This window comes from Fusarium keratoplasticum, chromosome 6, assembly GCF_025433545.1.
Source record: "Fusarium keratoplasticum isolate Fu6.1 chromosome 6, whole genome shotgun sequence".
Lineage (NCBI taxonomy): Eukaryota > Fungi > Ascomycota > Sordariomycetes > Hypocreales > Nectriaceae > Fusarium > Fusarium keratoplasticum.
The window spans coordinates 3,518,787-3,533,860 of NC_070534.1; the positions used below are offsets into that span (position 1 = coordinate 3,518,787).

At 51.0% G+C, this 15,074-nt stretch overlaps 8 protein-coding genes across 8 annotated transcripts; 5 read left to right on the forward strand and 3 right to left on the reverse strand.

Moving 5' to 3' along the window:
- Positions 1-45: 45 nt before the first annotated feature.
- NCS57_00907100 (MFS domain-containing protein) lies at positions 46-1,871 on the reverse strand (the record flags this gene model as incomplete). The annotated part of the gene is made up of 6 exons (XM_053058858.1): positions 46-165; positions 226-495; positions 546-814; positions 871-1,252; positions 1,304-1,657; positions 1,731-1,871. 6 exons carry the CDS (start codon positions 1,869-1,871, stop codon positions 46-48), a joined length of 1,536 nt encoding a protein of 511 aa, XP_052912689.1.
- Positions 1,872-2,584: 713 nt separating this feature from the next.
- Positions 2,585-3,699, reverse strand: NCS57_00907200 (uncharacterized protein; the record flags this gene model as incomplete). The annotated part of the gene is made up of 2 exons (XM_053058859.1): positions 2,585-3,555; positions 3,615-3,699. 2 exons carry the CDS (start codon positions 3,697-3,699, stop codon positions 2,585-2,587), a joined length of 1,056 nt encoding a protein of 351 aa, XP_052912690.1.
- A 348-nt stretch (positions 3,700-4,047) lies between these two features.
- On the forward strand, positions 4,048-5,540 carry NCS57_00907300 (uncharacterized protein; the record flags this gene model as incomplete). Its single annotated transcript, XM_053058860.1, has 4 exons — positions 4,048-4,518; positions 4,578-4,690; positions 4,742-5,224; positions 5,285-5,540. 4 exons carry the CDS (start codon positions 4,048-4,050, stop codon positions 5,538-5,540), a joined length of 1,323 nt encoding a protein of 440 aa, XP_052912691.1.
- A 329-nt stretch (positions 5,541-5,869) lies between these two features.
- NCS57_00907400 (Aldedh domain-containing protein) lies at positions 5,870-7,461 on the reverse strand (the record flags this gene model as incomplete). Its single annotated transcript, XM_053058861.1, has 3 exons — positions 5,870-7,218; positions 7,283-7,352; positions 7,411-7,461. 3 exons carry the CDS (start codon positions 7,459-7,461, stop codon positions 5,870-5,872), a joined length of 1,470 nt encoding a protein of 489 aa, XP_052912692.1.
- A 367-nt stretch (positions 7,462-7,828) lies between these two features.
- On the forward strand, positions 7,829-10,190 carry NCS57_00907500 (Zn(2)-C6 fungal-type domain-containing protein; the record flags this gene model as incomplete). The annotated part of the gene is made up of 7 exons (XM_053058862.1): positions 7,829-7,915; positions 7,982-7,994; positions 8,054-8,428; positions 8,482-8,978; positions 9,033-9,284; positions 9,333-10,042; positions 10,097-10,190. 7 exons carry the CDS (start codon positions 7,829-7,831, stop codon positions 10,188-10,190), a joined length of 2,028 nt encoding a protein of 675 aa, XP_052912693.1.
- Positions 10,191-10,614: 424 nt separating this feature from the next.
- Positions 10,615-11,737, forward strand: NCS57_00907600 (Amidohydro-rel domain-containing protein; the record flags this gene model as incomplete). The annotated part of the gene is made up of 3 exons (XM_053058863.1): positions 10,615-11,318; positions 11,368-11,561; positions 11,610-11,737. 3 exons carry the CDS (start codon positions 10,615-10,617, stop codon positions 11,735-11,737), a joined length of 1,026 nt encoding a protein of 341 aa, XP_052912694.1.
- A 506-nt stretch (positions 11,738-12,243) lies between these two features.
- On the forward strand, positions 12,244-13,970 carry NCS57_00907700 (uncharacterized protein; the record flags this gene model as incomplete). Its single annotated transcript, XM_053058864.1, has 2 exons — positions 12,244-13,044; positions 13,104-13,970. 2 exons carry the CDS (start codon positions 12,244-12,246, stop codon positions 13,968-13,970), a joined length of 1,668 nt encoding a protein of 555 aa, XP_052912695.1.
- Positions 13,971-14,519: 549 nt separating this feature from the next.
- NCS57_00907800 (uncharacterized protein) lies at positions 14,520-14,889 on the forward strand (the record flags this gene model as incomplete). Its single annotated transcript, XM_053058865.1, has 2 exons — positions 14,520-14,634; positions 14,702-14,889. 2 exons carry the CDS (start codon positions 14,520-14,522, stop codon positions 14,887-14,889), a joined length of 303 nt encoding a protein of 100 aa, XP_052912696.1.
- Between the last annotated feature and the right edge of the window lie 185 nt (positions 14,890-15,074).

Here is a 15,074-nt window from a genome sequence, read left to right on the forward strand (position 1 = left end):
ATGTCAAATCTCCCCAAGTTGGTCCCCAACCTGTGAGACGTGACCTCAAACCTTTTCGGCCTCGTGGACCTCGACTTCGACGCTTGACTTGCCCTGGGCCTCGCCTCCGGCTTCGCCCTCGAGCTTGTGGGTTCGGAAGTGCCTCGCAGGAAGCTTCTTGTTGAACTGGAGAATTGAGTTAGCTTACTGAGCTGATCGTCGAATGCGGATGGGACAAGCGCTTACCATGGCATCGATCTCCTCCAGGGTGCGGCCCTTGACCTCGGGCAGGAAGAAGAAGACCCAGATGGCAGAAACAATGCAAGAGGGGAACCAGATGTAGCCGTATCGTGGACCCCAGTTCAAGGAGCTTGGGTTGATAAAGTAGGGGGCAGTGAAGGTGATGAGCCATGCACCAAGGAAGCCGATAGCGGCAGCAACGCCAAATGTATAGCTGCGAAGGCGCTGAGAGGGCATCTCTCCCGCAACAAGCCATGAGTAAGAAGCAATCATTCCCTAAAAACACTAGTTAGAGGCGTGCAATCTATCACTGGAAGAGGTCTTACGTTGTAGGCCATCATGTACAGGCACGATAGGGCGACCAAAACACGGCCTGTAACGTGGGATCCAGGGTTCTTGTCATATGTGACGGCGATGATAAGCTGGAAACAACCGGAGATGACGAGTCCGTTGGTGAGGAGAACACGACGACGTCCGTATCGAACGACGATGAAGGAGTTTGCAATAATGGCAATGAGACCGGCCATGCTGAGGACGTTGCTCATGGCGAAAGGATCGTCAACCTTGGCCATGGCGAAGAAGTAGGCCTTGTAAGCTGTCAAGATGGTCAGTTCTGTCCCTGCGTGTTGGATATCGGCATCGAATACTTACCAATGATAAACATTGATCCAGAGGCGGCTTGCAAGAGCACAGCTCCAATGGACAGCAGAGTTCGTCGTCTGTCGATGGGGTTGTTGAACATGTCCCAGATACCAACACCGCTAGCAGTCTCTTGTTCCTTGTTAATGGCGTCTCGAATCTCGTTGAGCTCCTTGTCGACATCGGCATTCTTGGGCCTCAGCCACTTGAGCGACTTGAGACCATCGTCGTAGCGGCCTTGAAGGATAAGCCATCGAGGGGACTCGGGGATAAAGATCATGGCGACGAAAAGGAATGCGGGCACGACGTAGATGATGGCAAGAGGGATGAGGTAGGCGGATCTATCGGGTCGCTTCGCAGTTGCCCAGTCGATGATGGTACCAATGAGGGTGCCCTATGAAGCAGTTAGTATCAACATTCTGAGTCACAAACGGGGAATACTGACAAACGAGGTGCAGAACTGAAAGATGCTGAGGAAGAGACCTCGGTACTTGGCCGGGCTAGTCTCTTGAATGTAGAGCTGAGAGAAGGTCATGAAGTAACCGTTGGCCAGACCGATGAGAAGACGGCCGATATAGAGGGGGACAATGTGGGTTGTAGTCATCATGATGATGTTGGCAACTGCACAGAGGAGACATGCGATCCAGAGGCACATCTTTCTACCAAGCTTGGCAGCGGCGAAGCCAGCAAGACTGGAGCTGATGAAAGCACCAAGGGTCATCAAGGACGAGATGAGTTGTTGTCGTGTAGTCGAGATGTTCCATCCGATCGCGGTTTCGGGAGCTCGGTAGCCATAGATCTGCAAACATTGCCTGTCAGTATCATCCGGTCTTCTCAAAGGTAATAAACATGAGAGATCTGATATCACTGACCTTGAGGAACCCAGGCATGGCCTGCAGGCCACCGATTAGGCCAAAGTCAAGTCCATACTGGAAGGGTGACAGGACGATGATGCCGCAAGCGACGAAGCACTTCCAGTGCGCCCGGATGGTATCCTTAGAGGGATCCGACATTGCAACGAGTTCAATGTATTGTTCTTTGATGAAGTTGATGATGCTGAGGACTGAAGGGTCAAGGATCTGCGGAGCACGTTCCTTACATACTCCATCTCAAGACGAGGGGACCGTGTCCAACGCACGCATTCCCGGGGCATGCAATACCCCGTGGGGAAGTGGAGAAAAGACCAACTCATCTCGCTCAAGATGAAAAATTGCAGATTCGAGTGTTACCCGACGTGCGGGGTGCAGGAGGAGGCTGGCCACGCTAGGGACCATTGATCCGATGGCAATGGAGTAACGACAAGAAACTTGGCACGTCACGAGGTCTCAGCCATATGGGGTACTTGACATTTCTAAGCAATTTGTTACCGAGAGGACATGGGGTTATACGCGCGTGTTTATCTTGGAACGCCACCGGGGGGATGGAGACGGATCTTGGATCTGAGGCAAGGGGGGCTCGCTTCGCTTGGCGGATTTGTTGGTTGATGGTTCACCGCAATTCTGAGTCTACAGGCATTCGTGACCCTCAAGGTTTCGCAAAAGCAAAAATGTTACTTCGGATCTCGATAACGTCCTGTGTAGATCTGTGAAGTGGCCTGATTCACGTCCCTGTATGAGCGGTAGAATCTACGGTACGTATGTCATAAAACTTGCTGAGATAAGAGGGAAACATTGGATCCCAAAGAATTGGAACATTTATTGTAGCTTCATAGTACTTTAGGGTAACCTCAAACTATAGACTTGATATCCAGCATCTTCGCTGTCTCGCTCCATAGCTTCTCTGCCGCCTTAAGATCATGGGCATGAGCAGCCAACTTCTCATCAGCTGGCTGGCAGTCAGCCAAGTACCAGTACGGCTTTGTCCATCCCTCTGTGAGCTTCGGATCAAAAGCAGCGACAAGAGTTGTTGCGGCTCCTTGGTCCATCGTCTTCCAGACACCCCCTGGCGCTGTTCCCCCCATAGTCCCTCGCCCCTCGGTGTCTAGACTGCGGGTCAGACCTGTGTCAATGGTTCCCGGATGCACCGATAGTGCCGACACGTTCGCTCCAGCCTTTTGGAGCCGCCTTGTGAGCTCCACAGAGTGAAGCACGTTGGCTGCCTTACTCTGCCCGTAACCAATGAAGCCGGGGTAACCGTCCTTGGCTTGGAGAAACCCTGGGATAACGGCAGTTGGAGGTCTCTCCTCTTCCGGTACCCCATTGTAGAGGTCCTTCTCAAATGCGTAGTCGCTGAAGCGGATTGGAGACAAGCGATGGCCGTGGCTGCTAACGTTGACAATGCGAACACTTCCCTTTGGGCCTTTTGACGCGGCACTGATGATCTTTGGGAGGAGGAGTTCTGTGAGAAGGAACGGGCCAACGTGATTTGTGAAGAGCTGCTGATCGACCTTGATTCCGCCAGGAGTTGTGACCGCATCTCGAGTTTGGAGGTTGAGTCCAGCATTGTTGATCAAGATATCGATGTGGTTCAAGGCACCACTAATTCCAGTAGCTGCGGTCTTGATTGACTCAATTGATGAGAGATCCAGAAGAACGATCTTGACTGTGACTGTTGGATACTTTGCCTTGATCTCAGCAGCCACGGTTTCCAATTTGGACTGGGTGCGAGAGGCCAAGACTAGCGTGGCTGGTGCCTGTGATGCTATTGCCAGTGCAGTAGAAGCACCAATACTGGAGGGACTGACACCAGTGATGACGACTACAAATCATCAAAAGCTGTGAGAAGAATGAACTCTTCCTGAATAGAGTCAGACTCACCATTCTTTCCACGAATCTCATCGCCAAAGGCTGCGGCTACTTCCGTGCCAGTGGTCTTGTTGTCAAACTGAGAGTTGGAGGTCATAATGTGACGTGTCTTTGCGCTGTGAGATAATGCACCTCAAAGCAAGACCCCTATCTATTAATTGACCAATAAATCATACCAAGTTCTCTCCCTTCGCACTATCATCCTCGGCAATGCCATGGAGTTGCCAAGAAGCCAGCCTCCATCGGCGCGATGGTTCCGAAGTGAGGGGAATTTGACAGACGCCGAAAAACGCCCCCTCGGCAATAGAGGAAATTGATACCCGAATCCTTGAGCAATCGAGATTATGTAGATTGCATTTATTGGCTTTAATATCAGTTCTCAGCAAGCAAGGTTCTGTACAGGCCAGGGTCTTATCCAACCATACTCGATCAACTCATCACAGCAATGTCCTCAACAAAGTCGGGGATCAAGGTCATCATTGTCGGTGCTGGATTTGGCGGTTTGACAGCTGCCATTGAATGCCACCGACAAGGCCATGATGTTGAGATCTATGAATCTTTTCCTGAACTCAAGGTTCTTGGAGATATCATCTCCTTTGGTGCCAATGCCGGGAGGATCTTTTACCGATGGTCCGACGGAGAAATTGTGGAAAAACTTCGTCCCCTTTGCATCGATATTCAGGAGTATGGATTCAGAATTCACAAGTATGACACCGGAGAGGTTGTCTATCACCAGAAGAGAGCCCCTCCCAGCCCCGATGCGCCCGTCTTGAACGGTCATAGAGGCGAGCTGCATGAGGTCATCTTCAACTACGCCCGTGACGAGCTCGGTATTCCCATTCACCTTGGTCAGCGGGTGAGTGAATACTTTGAGACCGAGGCGGGCGCTGGAATTGTGCTCAAGAGTGGCAAGAAGGTGAGCTGGATACCCTGTGGATCTCACCCCTGAAAGCGGCTTACTCACAGATGATTCAGATTCTTGGCGACGTCGTGATTGGAGCCGATGGTGTCCGCTCAAAGGCCAGGGAGCTTGTTCTGGGGTATTTCGACAAGCCCAAGAGCAGCGGCTACGCGGTGTGGAGAGCTTGGTAAGACATCGATCTCGGACATGGGAATGAATGCTAATCGGTGAATCGCAGGTTCTCCAACAAGGACATGATCAAGGACCCACGGACAAAGGAGTTCTGTGAGAACGGCGATACCTTCAACGGTTGGGTTGGAAAGGATTGCCACTTCCTCTTCTCCACACTCAAGGGCGGCAAGGACTGCTGTTGGGTCCTGACACACAAAGACGATCACGATATTGACGAGTCATGGTCATTCCCTGGCAAGGTTGAAGAGGTGTTGGAGGTGCTGAAGGACTGGGACCCGACTTGCCGAGCCATTGTCGAGAAGACGCCCTCTGTTGTGGATTGGAAGCTGGTCTATCGGGATCCCTTGCCGACTTGGATCAGCAAGAAGGGCCGCATTGCTCTTCTTGGCGACGCAGCTCACCCATTCTTGCCAACGAGTGCTCAAGGCGCAACTCAGGCGATGGAGGATGGAGTGACGATTGCAGTCTGCTTGAAGCGTGCAGGCAAGGGAAATGTCCCCGGTGCTCTGCGAACGCACCAAGGCTTGAGGTGAGACAATTCCAGCCTGTTGAACGAAACACTGGAAACGAAGCTGACAACTGCTTGCAGATACGATCGTGTGAGGGCCGTCCAAAAGACTGGCGAGTCGACGCGCGACCTGTGGCACAAGACAGACTGGGCCAAGGTCAAGGAGAACCCTTCCAGCATTGGCTTTCCCAGAGAAGATTGGATCCATGGGTTTGACGCTGAGAAGTATGCAGAGGAGAATTTTGATAGCGTCCTTGAGGAGCAGACACGTCCGGTTGCAGACAAAGCCGAGACTTTCTTGGATCAAGGGGTAGCCAAGGCTACGGTAGTAAACTGAGATGGGTAGATAGGTAGCATTTTGCAATTTCATTCAGCATCAGATTTAGCATTGCATCAATCAATGAACGCTTTTGTTTCTATGTCCAGCGCCCTGTTTGCGAAAGATGTCCCAAAATGGTCCGTCCATTCGCCTGAAATCATGCTCTTTGCTGCCATACCTAGAACTCTCTGTTTAGGCGAGAATAATGGACTCGCTCAGCAATAGAAACCGTGTTTATGATTCTGTATGGATGGTTGTCATTCGGAGAATAGAAGTCACTGGATCAATGATGGGCAGAATGTCTTGTGCATGACTTCATTATAAACTCGCTCTGTCTGAACCTCCTCTCACAACTTGGAATCGCTTGCCCCAACCTTCATCATGATACTCTTGGTCTCCAAGAAGTTATCAATGCTATGCTGCCAACCTTCTCTACCCTGGCCTGATGCCTTATATCCTCCAAAAGGCAAATCCCTCGCGGTGCTAGGACTCGTGCAGTTGATTCCGACATAGCCAGAGTTGAGTTCCTTGGACACTCTCATGGCGCGGTCGATGTCCTTGGTGTAGACTGCGGCGTACAGACCGAACTCTGTATCGTTCGCCTTGCGAATCGCCTCTTCTTCAGTCTTGATAACGTTGATGTTGACGACAGGACCAAAGACCTCCTCCTTCATGATCTTTGCGTTCTCGGGTGTGTTGAGGAAGATGGTGGGCTCGATAAAGAAGCCTCCCGTGCTATCAAGGTTGCCATTTCCTCCAAGAGCAAGGGTACCGGACTTCTTGCCCTCTTCAATGAACTTGAGAACGTTGTTATACTGAATCTTGTCGGCCTGGGGACCGTGAACGGTGCCACGTTTCGTAGGATCGCCTGCCTTGACAGCTGCAAGGTTTTGTTTGCAAGCCGCGATGAACTTGTCCGCAATGCTATCTTGAACATAGACTCGCGAGTTGGCCATGCAAACTTGTCCACTGTTGAACTGAACACTGCGCATTGTGTCTTTGACGGCCAACTCAAGGTCTGCATCCTCAAAAACAATGACGGGAGACTTGCCACCAAGTTCGAGAATAACCTTCTTCAAGTTCGTCTTGGCAGCGGTTTCCTGGATGAGGCGTCCAGTACGGCCTGAGCCAGTGAAGCTCAGCGCTCTAACATCCATATGCGCAGCGAGTGCAGCGCCAGAGGGCAGGCCGTGGCCATGGATAATGTTGAAGACACCTGGAGGGAATCCAGCCTTATGGACCAGTTCGGCGACCTTGGCCGCAGCAAGAGGAGCCTTCTCGCTTGTCTTCAGCACCACTGTGTTGCCGGCGATGAGAGCGGGCGCAGTCTTGCTGGAGAAAAACAGCACAGGCACATTCCAGGGAATGATGGCAGCAACAACGCCATACGGCTGACGCAGCGTCATCGTAACATATCCCGGCGTGTTCAGCGAGGCGGTGCCCTGAATCTGAGACCAAGCCTCAGCATAGTGGTCAAAATTGCCAGCTGCGGCAAAGCCCTCAAAGTAGTCATCGACAGGACGACCCATGGACTGGGCCTCGAGAAGAGCGAGCTCGTCGTTGTGCTCTCTGATCAAGGCGGCCAGCTTCTTCAGGCATGCGCCACGTTTGGACGGATCGAGAGCCGACCAGGCGGGGAATGCGCGGTTCGCAGCAGCGACAGCCGTGTTGACATCTTGCTCGGTTGCTTCAGGAACTATCGACGCAGGCTAGCGTTAGCAGCGAGTCCAGTGGGCATTGCCAAGATGGTGGTGTCTTACCCTCCGCAGTCTGGGTACCGGTAGCCGGGTTGAAGAGGGGAAAAGTGGCTCCGTCTGAGGCCCCAACCAACTGGTCAAGAGGTGTCAATAACGTGTGTCTCACTGGCTGGAACGACTCATGCACGTACTTTGCCATCGATGAGCATCTTGGGGGTGTTGAGCGTTAGTGGCGCTGGCATTGTGTCGGTTGATGATATGATCCTGGGGAAAAGAGGCGATGAGAGGCAGAGAAACGCTTGCTAATGAGACAATGGAGGAGCCACCCCGGATTTCCAGCACCATTATTACTCGTTAATTATGTATGTTGAGGTGTTCGGCAATTCATGTGACATGGCTTAAGCCAAAGACGGCAACGGATCTAAGATCCATCATGCCGCCACCCCCGCTTCAATTTGCGGGGGAATGCAGTGAAACCAAGAGCGCGGCAGTTGGATACGGGCCGAGGGAACTTGGGGAGGAGACGGGTAAGGCTTCAGGTTCATGAGGGTTGATGGAGGACGCTCTCCCCATGTTGATGTTTTGCTCGGATGCAAGCTTATTCGAACAATGTCGACACCTCAAGAGACCAGTGAGCGCAGGACTAAGCGTCGGGCGGCCATGAGCTGCGACAGGTGCAAAGCGAGGAAAACAAAGGTGAGGCCGATATGTATTAACATGTGAGAGGACAATAGGCTGACCAAGTAACAATGACACGTGAAGTGTGTTGATCCAGGTTTGTCTTACAATTGCTTCACGATTTGATCTGAGCGAGGGTCCTAACATGCCATGTAGTTCCCGGACCCTGTCAATTTTGTGCCAGCATCTCGGCTCCCTGTCATTTGGACCCATCGCGGCGACGACAGCGTCCATACTACCGCGTCTCTGAAGAAGAGTTTCGCTACATGACACAGATTCTTGAGCATTTTTTGCCCAACACTGAGCTTAATCTTCCGAATTTGAAAGCATTTGTGCAATCATTGGAAAATAGCGCTTTGGATAATCCAATTACACCTTCAGCAAGCGATGGCATTACTCCTAGTTATCCCATCGTCAGTCCTCAATCAACCGCACCAGAGAGTGTCAATGAGAGCTCGGACATTACAAACGAGATCTCTGAGCTCTATCAAGAAGTTGGACGGGTAAGAGTTGACTCAAAAGGTGTCCAGAGTGAGTGCACGATCCCTGCTGCATATCACTTGACGATGCTGACAGCCGGTCAGGACATGTCGGACCAAGCTCGTCATACCTCTTTCACTCTGCAGTCCGATCCATCAAACAGCCTCGTCAGCCGAATACTCCAAATAGTGACATCATTGCTCCCCTCACAGCCTCTCCCTCCATCCCTCCCCCACTACCAGAGTCATCGCTGGGAGTGAAGCGGACTCCTCGTCAGGTCAACTTACCCCACAGAGAGCTCTGCAACAACTGCATAGCTCGGTTCTTCCGTGAGGTGCATGCCGTGTACTGGCTCTTCTCGGCCGAGCAGCTGCACGCCACCCTGGATCGGATATATGCTGGCGATGCTACGGCTGCAACTCCCGCTGCCCTGTGCAGTTTGTACTCGATCCTTGCTATTACATGCGAAAGTGAGATGCAGAAGGAGTGGTCGGATACGGCCATGAGGCCTTCCGTCACGTATCTCACATTGGCCAAGGCTGTGGTTCCTGCACTGTTCGATGATGCCGACTCGGATAGTGTTCGGGCACTCTGTCTCCTTGTAAGATTGATCCGAGGCTTACTCTCATTGGTATAGACTGACAGACGGATCTAGGGCCTTGCACTTTCGTGCTCCATGTTTGGAAGCACGGCATATGTGTACATCGGAGCTGCTGCCAGGGTGGCCTTCACTCTTGGGTGGCATGTTCGAGATGAGAGTTCTCGCGTTGACTTGCAAGAACAAATCGACTTGAGACTCTTCTCCACTCTCTACATCCTCGATCTTGACACTTCTCTCTGTTATGGGAACCCACCGGCCATTGATCAAAGCATCGTCCCGAACTTGCCCAAATCTCCATGTGAACAGGTATACTCTTTAGTCCTTTTTCTTCATGTGCCATTCTAACTGAGGTAGCTTCTGGGCCCGGGATCTAGCATGCCGCACGACTATCTCGAAACTTCCTGTCAACTAGCTCACCTCCGACGAGGTCTTACAAGGCTTCTCTATCAAAAACCAACAGCAAAGTCGGCGCCCATCTCAATAAGCGCCGTCTCCAAAGCAGTTTCTGACCTCGAGAACTGGTACTCTGAGATCCCATTCCACCTTCGCCATCCGAATCAAGTTGCCAGGTTCCATGTGCGCTCAGTGGCGGTGCTGCACCTCCGATATTGGAGTGCCATGATCTACGCCACCCGGCCATTTCTTCTCTACAGCGCTCTGAAAGAGGACAACATAGGACAGAGCCCAAAGCAGAAGTCGTTTCAAGATTTCAGCGCCAGATGTCTAGATGCAGCGAAAAAATCACTAGAGATGATCCTCTTCCTCGGAGAGCGAGGCTTGCTATCCAGCTTGGTCCTGCTCGATTGTGGGTCGATTCTCGAGGATATGCAGGTCTTTCTCCTCGGACTGAAACTCTCTGACCCTTCGATCCACATGAGAAATGTTGAAACGTGTCTTCACACCCTACAGAGTATGGAACAGGTCTTTTGGACAAAAATGTTACTTCCAGAGGTGATAGCTCAGCTACGGGAATTTGGCGTTCTTAGCAGCGAACCGGGACTGAATCTTGTTGATGATCAGCCCGCTGGTCTCATATTCTTAGACTTTGCTCAGCAGGGCGAGCCGTGAGTGCACTTGACTACTTGACACAGTGTTGGTATAGACTAACAGTACGATAGGACGTTCTTCCCGGACTTTCACATTCCAAATTTGGACGAGATGCTTTCGGTGGTTGATAGCACGGTTGATTGTAGCTTTGTACCAGGGACATGAGAGATATTGATTACCTGAGGTTGATTTCTGTATGCGATGTAACTGATAGTCACAACATGTAAATTAGAGTTCTAGAACAAGCCAGAGTATTCTTAATCGGAACTTTGTTGTCGAAACCCTGGCTGGCATGTCCGAATCCCGTGCTCTCTGAACCGATGCCATACCCCAGTTTATCCATCATCCCGTTTGAGGTTTGGTCCCCCCTCTCGGTATCGGTAGAGGTCATCGGAATTATCGATCCGATACCCTTGGCATTATTAGCACTATTCCGAGACAGGAGGGCACATCTACCGATTGTTGACGTTTGTAAGCTTATAGAGAAACGGGTAACTCGATAACACCCAAGCACTTTGAGTCTTACTGTCTATCCTTCGATACAATTCCATCACTCAATTCCCAATTTTTCACTCTATCCACCGAAATAATGGCCAAAGGAACAGTAGCCATCGAAGAAGCCGTTGTCAATCCCGAAGACCTGGAATGGCTCTCACAGACCGCCAACATTTACGCACCCAACCAAACAGGGCAAACTCAGCATCACGCTCTCACCAGGAAGCTGGCCGATATTCACGATGAACGTCTGAAGGCAATGGATGCCAATGGCGTCGACTATATGCTGCTTTCACTCACGTCTCCCGGTTGCCAGGGAGAGCTAGACCCCGTGAAAGCAGCTAATCTTGCTGTGAGGTCGAACGACTGGTTGGCAAAACAAGTCGCAGAAAACCCCAAGCGATTTGGAGCATTGGCCGCGCTTTCTATGCATGACGCTGCTGAAGCAGCGGCCGAACTCAAGCGAGCAGTCAAAGAATTGGGAATGTTTGGTGCATTGATCAACGACTTCCAGAGCGCAGGGCCTGATTCCAGTGTGAAGAAGTATTATGATACTCCAGAGTATCTTCCCTTTTGGAAAGTTGTCGAAGAGCTGGACGTGCCAGTTTATCTGCATCCCCGATATCCAATCGATGCGGAGCTACACCCAGACGGGAAATTTGGACCCAGAAAGCAGATTCTTGGAGCGGCTGTTCAGTTTCACTTGGACCTTAGCTTCCACATCTACGCATTGTGCTCGAGCGGCATCTTTGATCAGTTCCCCCGAGTGCAAGTGGTGATTGGGCACATGGGAGAAGGGTATGTGCTTACTTACTCTGGAGACATCTCTGCTTACACTTATTGCCAGTATTCCTTTCAACCTCTGGCGAGCTGACCATTGGTATAATAAGCCCGTCAAGAAGGCCACGAGGCCATCGAAGCATGATTACAGCTACTATCTGAAACACAACGTCTCCATCACCACCTCGGGTAACTTTTCCACCGACGTGATGAAGTTCTGTGTTGAGCAGCTAGGAGTTAACAGATGCATGTTTTCAATCGGTACGTCCATAGCCTCGGTTAAGAATGACTTTCTAACAATAGTGGCAGATTACCCATATGACACAATCGAAGAAGCCCAAGACTGGTGGAAGGGTGCAGAACTCCCCGAGGACCAAAAGCAGGCTGTGGGCAGGTCCAATGCAATCAAGCTGTTTAAGCTCCCACTTGAACCATAGTACCCAGAGCAATAAATAGATGTAACCTCGATTTTCCGTTCGCGAATCTCATATCTGCTCCTGATCTGTTACTACTTCCCCCATTTCTCCTTGTGAAATAGCGAGCTGGTCTCAACCTGAGGTTAGGAACAGGCTGTGAGGCTGCCACCGGACGCCATCCTCATTTGGTATTTGCCACACTGTTGGCTCTTGATTGAGTTTGGCTATGCGAGACAAATCTTTTGATTGGGGCAAAGCTGAGGTCGGCTATTTGCCCAGCCGTTCTAGACCAGTACAAGCATCTTGGCGAAGCAGGCTGAGGAACATGTCACGAATGAGAGAAAAGATGGCTTCAACTATTGATTCTTAATCACACCTAGAATGCGGCAAAATGGCTAATCTGAGAATGATGAGATATTGTGGGTAATCTCGCCCTTCAATTTAAGGGGTGAGTATTTCTCCTCGACAGGCACGTCGAATTTACATTGGCACCCACAGCCTCGGCCGCACGACACAGTAAAGCGACGATGATGACCAATTTGAGCAACCAACATGGCTCGTCCAGCGACGACGTACGGCGAGCCTACTCGGACATCAGACGGCTGTGGCTCTTCTCTGCTGTGCCAGTAGTCGTTACTGTTGTGACGTTCATCGCCCTACTCGCATCCAACTCCGTGGATACAAGCAGCCAGTACATCCTAGTGCTATACGAAGCGACGCGTCTTTTGGTGCCGCTTCAGGTGGCTGCTCTCGTCGCACCATGGAACATTGGTCACATCATGAAGCTCTGCTCTTACTGGGTTGGCTACCGTGCAAGCATGTCCCGCTATTGGAACCACGGGGTGTCGACGGTTTCAGATGAGCAAGGCACCATCACTTCGCATCTTTTCTTCGCTAGCCCCATGACTGCGCTGATGGCACTCTGGCACGCTTGCAAGCCGACTGAGTCCTCCATAAGAGGTCTAGGGTTATTGCGACACTTTCCAGGTGGACCAAGAAGCGAGCTCGGGGAATACCTTACCCTGACAACTTCTGTTCTCTCAGTGGTTGCATTTTCCCACCTCTTATTTGTTGGGCTTGTTACTCTTTTAGCCGCCCTCGCCTCGATGGAGACGCACGACATCATCACTCCTGTGAAAGTCCCCATGCAGCACTTTGGAAGGGTCCTGCCAGATAGGTGTTTGGATACGAAAGGCATGTCAAACGGTGTGTCTTACTCCTGTGGAGTAGAACCTGTTACTGGTGGATTCGTTCTCACCAACTCGACCGAGAGTATCCGGACTGTCAACAATGCGTCCAGCTTGAATCAAGTTCTTTACGATAGTCAGGTGGGTTTCCATCATTTAGTGCGAAATACATATAGCCCAACTTCTAACGCTTTGTATAGAACCAAATCGCATTGCTAGCGCCCAAGGACATCAACGGAGCACTCGACTACTCATCCAAGACCCTTGGTGTCAGCACGCAATGTCGGTCAAAAGGGAAAGAGTGTAGGTTGCGACTCAGCAGCATTAACAACACTGGGGTTGTGCATTTCTGCCCCCCTGACGAGAGCGCCGGCGATGACTATCTTTCCGTCGGTAAAGCGTGGGCTGGGAATGTGATTTTGGGACCTGGCAGAACTCCCAACCCTTTCAACTACTGGGTCTGGAGTGTCGTCGACAAGACCGAAACCCACCTGTCGAGCGATTCCGAGGTGGTGAAGATGGTGGGCGGTGCCATCTCAATCCTTCTTGACTGCAGTGTCAACGTCTACAACGTCACATATTCTGTCCAAAACGGAACTATCGTCCCCGAGACACTCATCGCAACCATGGCTGACGACGCTCCCTCGTATGTCGTGGCCGATCCCCTCGCGCTCAACTTTGCCCAGAACCAAATCTACGAGAGTCTTCGACTGGCCGCCGTCACCTCTCGCAACGCCTCCGAAGTAGCTTCCAAAGTGTCCGTGTCTGTCAGTGAGATGGCCGTGGCTTATCTTGCTGGCATATTCGAGCCTCTGCAGAATGAGGAGGAGAGCACTCGCAGAGCCGTACAGGTCGCCCGCCTTCCTATGGCTCTGGTTTGCATAACCATCGCCCTTGGGATCAGTCTTGCTTTACAGGCGACTTGTTTCTTTCTTATAGCAATGGGACTTGTGCGGAAGGATCCAAACACGGTGGTCGAACGGGATAGGTTGACACTTGAGGCGCGCGTGTCAGGTGCGGTTTGCAGAGATCCGGTCGAGCGACCGGGACACTTTCCGAAGGATTGATACGAAATTTTGTGTTATAATAAGTTCCTGTTCACATACGTTCATCTTGGATGCTCGACTCAGTAATACTAACAAGCGGTTTCAATGTGCAGCTCAGTGACCCCGAAAGCACCTCCATTGCGTTGCACCAATGCTAACCCTGTAGTAAATTACTCAATCTCTTTCCGCCCAAGTAAAAGTGTTTCCTCCGTGAGATAATGATTTAGTGGTTCATTGACCTATCATAGGTCGAACCTGACCTCCGACTGGGGCTGACTGCTTATGTGCACAGGTCTTGAACGCCAGTCAGCGGGAAGGTAATCGGCGAACAAGATATCGCCAACGGCGAACCCCGATGATATGCAAGATATAAGCCAATGCCGGTATTGAGAGGCAACCAAAGCACGTAGACTAATTGGCTGTTTTGGTGATAGAACCATACTTTCGAGGCAGCATATAAGTAGAGTGTGAGTGTCGGTGAAGTGAAATGTCTCAACAAGTCAACATCTCTTATCACATCGAGCTTCATAGCCCCGGCAGTCACCTTGTTCTCAGATATTCTTTGTCAAAATGGTCAAACTCATTGCCCTCACCATTGCCTCTGCAATTCTCTTCCCAACTCTTACAATCGCCGCAGCTTGTACGGACGGCCTGGTCTACTGTGGTTACAACCTTTTGAGGCGAGGTGATATTGCTCCCAATAGGCTCTTGACATCCTATAATCAGCAGTGATTCTGATTCTTGAGACTTAGGTAACTACAAGGCTGAGATCATTGCGGAACTTGCGAGAGTTGGAGACTCTAGCGACCCTAGCGAGGAGTACGACATCTACCATGGTCTTTTCAAGTGCGGCGAAGGTGGCCATGGGTGGATTCGATACATCAGCCATTGTGACAGGTTCTGCAACGATGGCGGCGCAGGTAAAGACGACTACTGTTAGATGAGACGGAACAGAATGGGTCATAGTTGAGGGACGGAGTTTGGCGCTCATGTCACGGTTGAGTCATTTCACAAGGACGCGGTTAATTGAGACATTCCATTGTTATTTCTTGCAAAATAATCACAAACGAAAAAAGATCACAGTCCATGAGGCCAGCAAAAAACATACAACAGTGGGGATTCGTT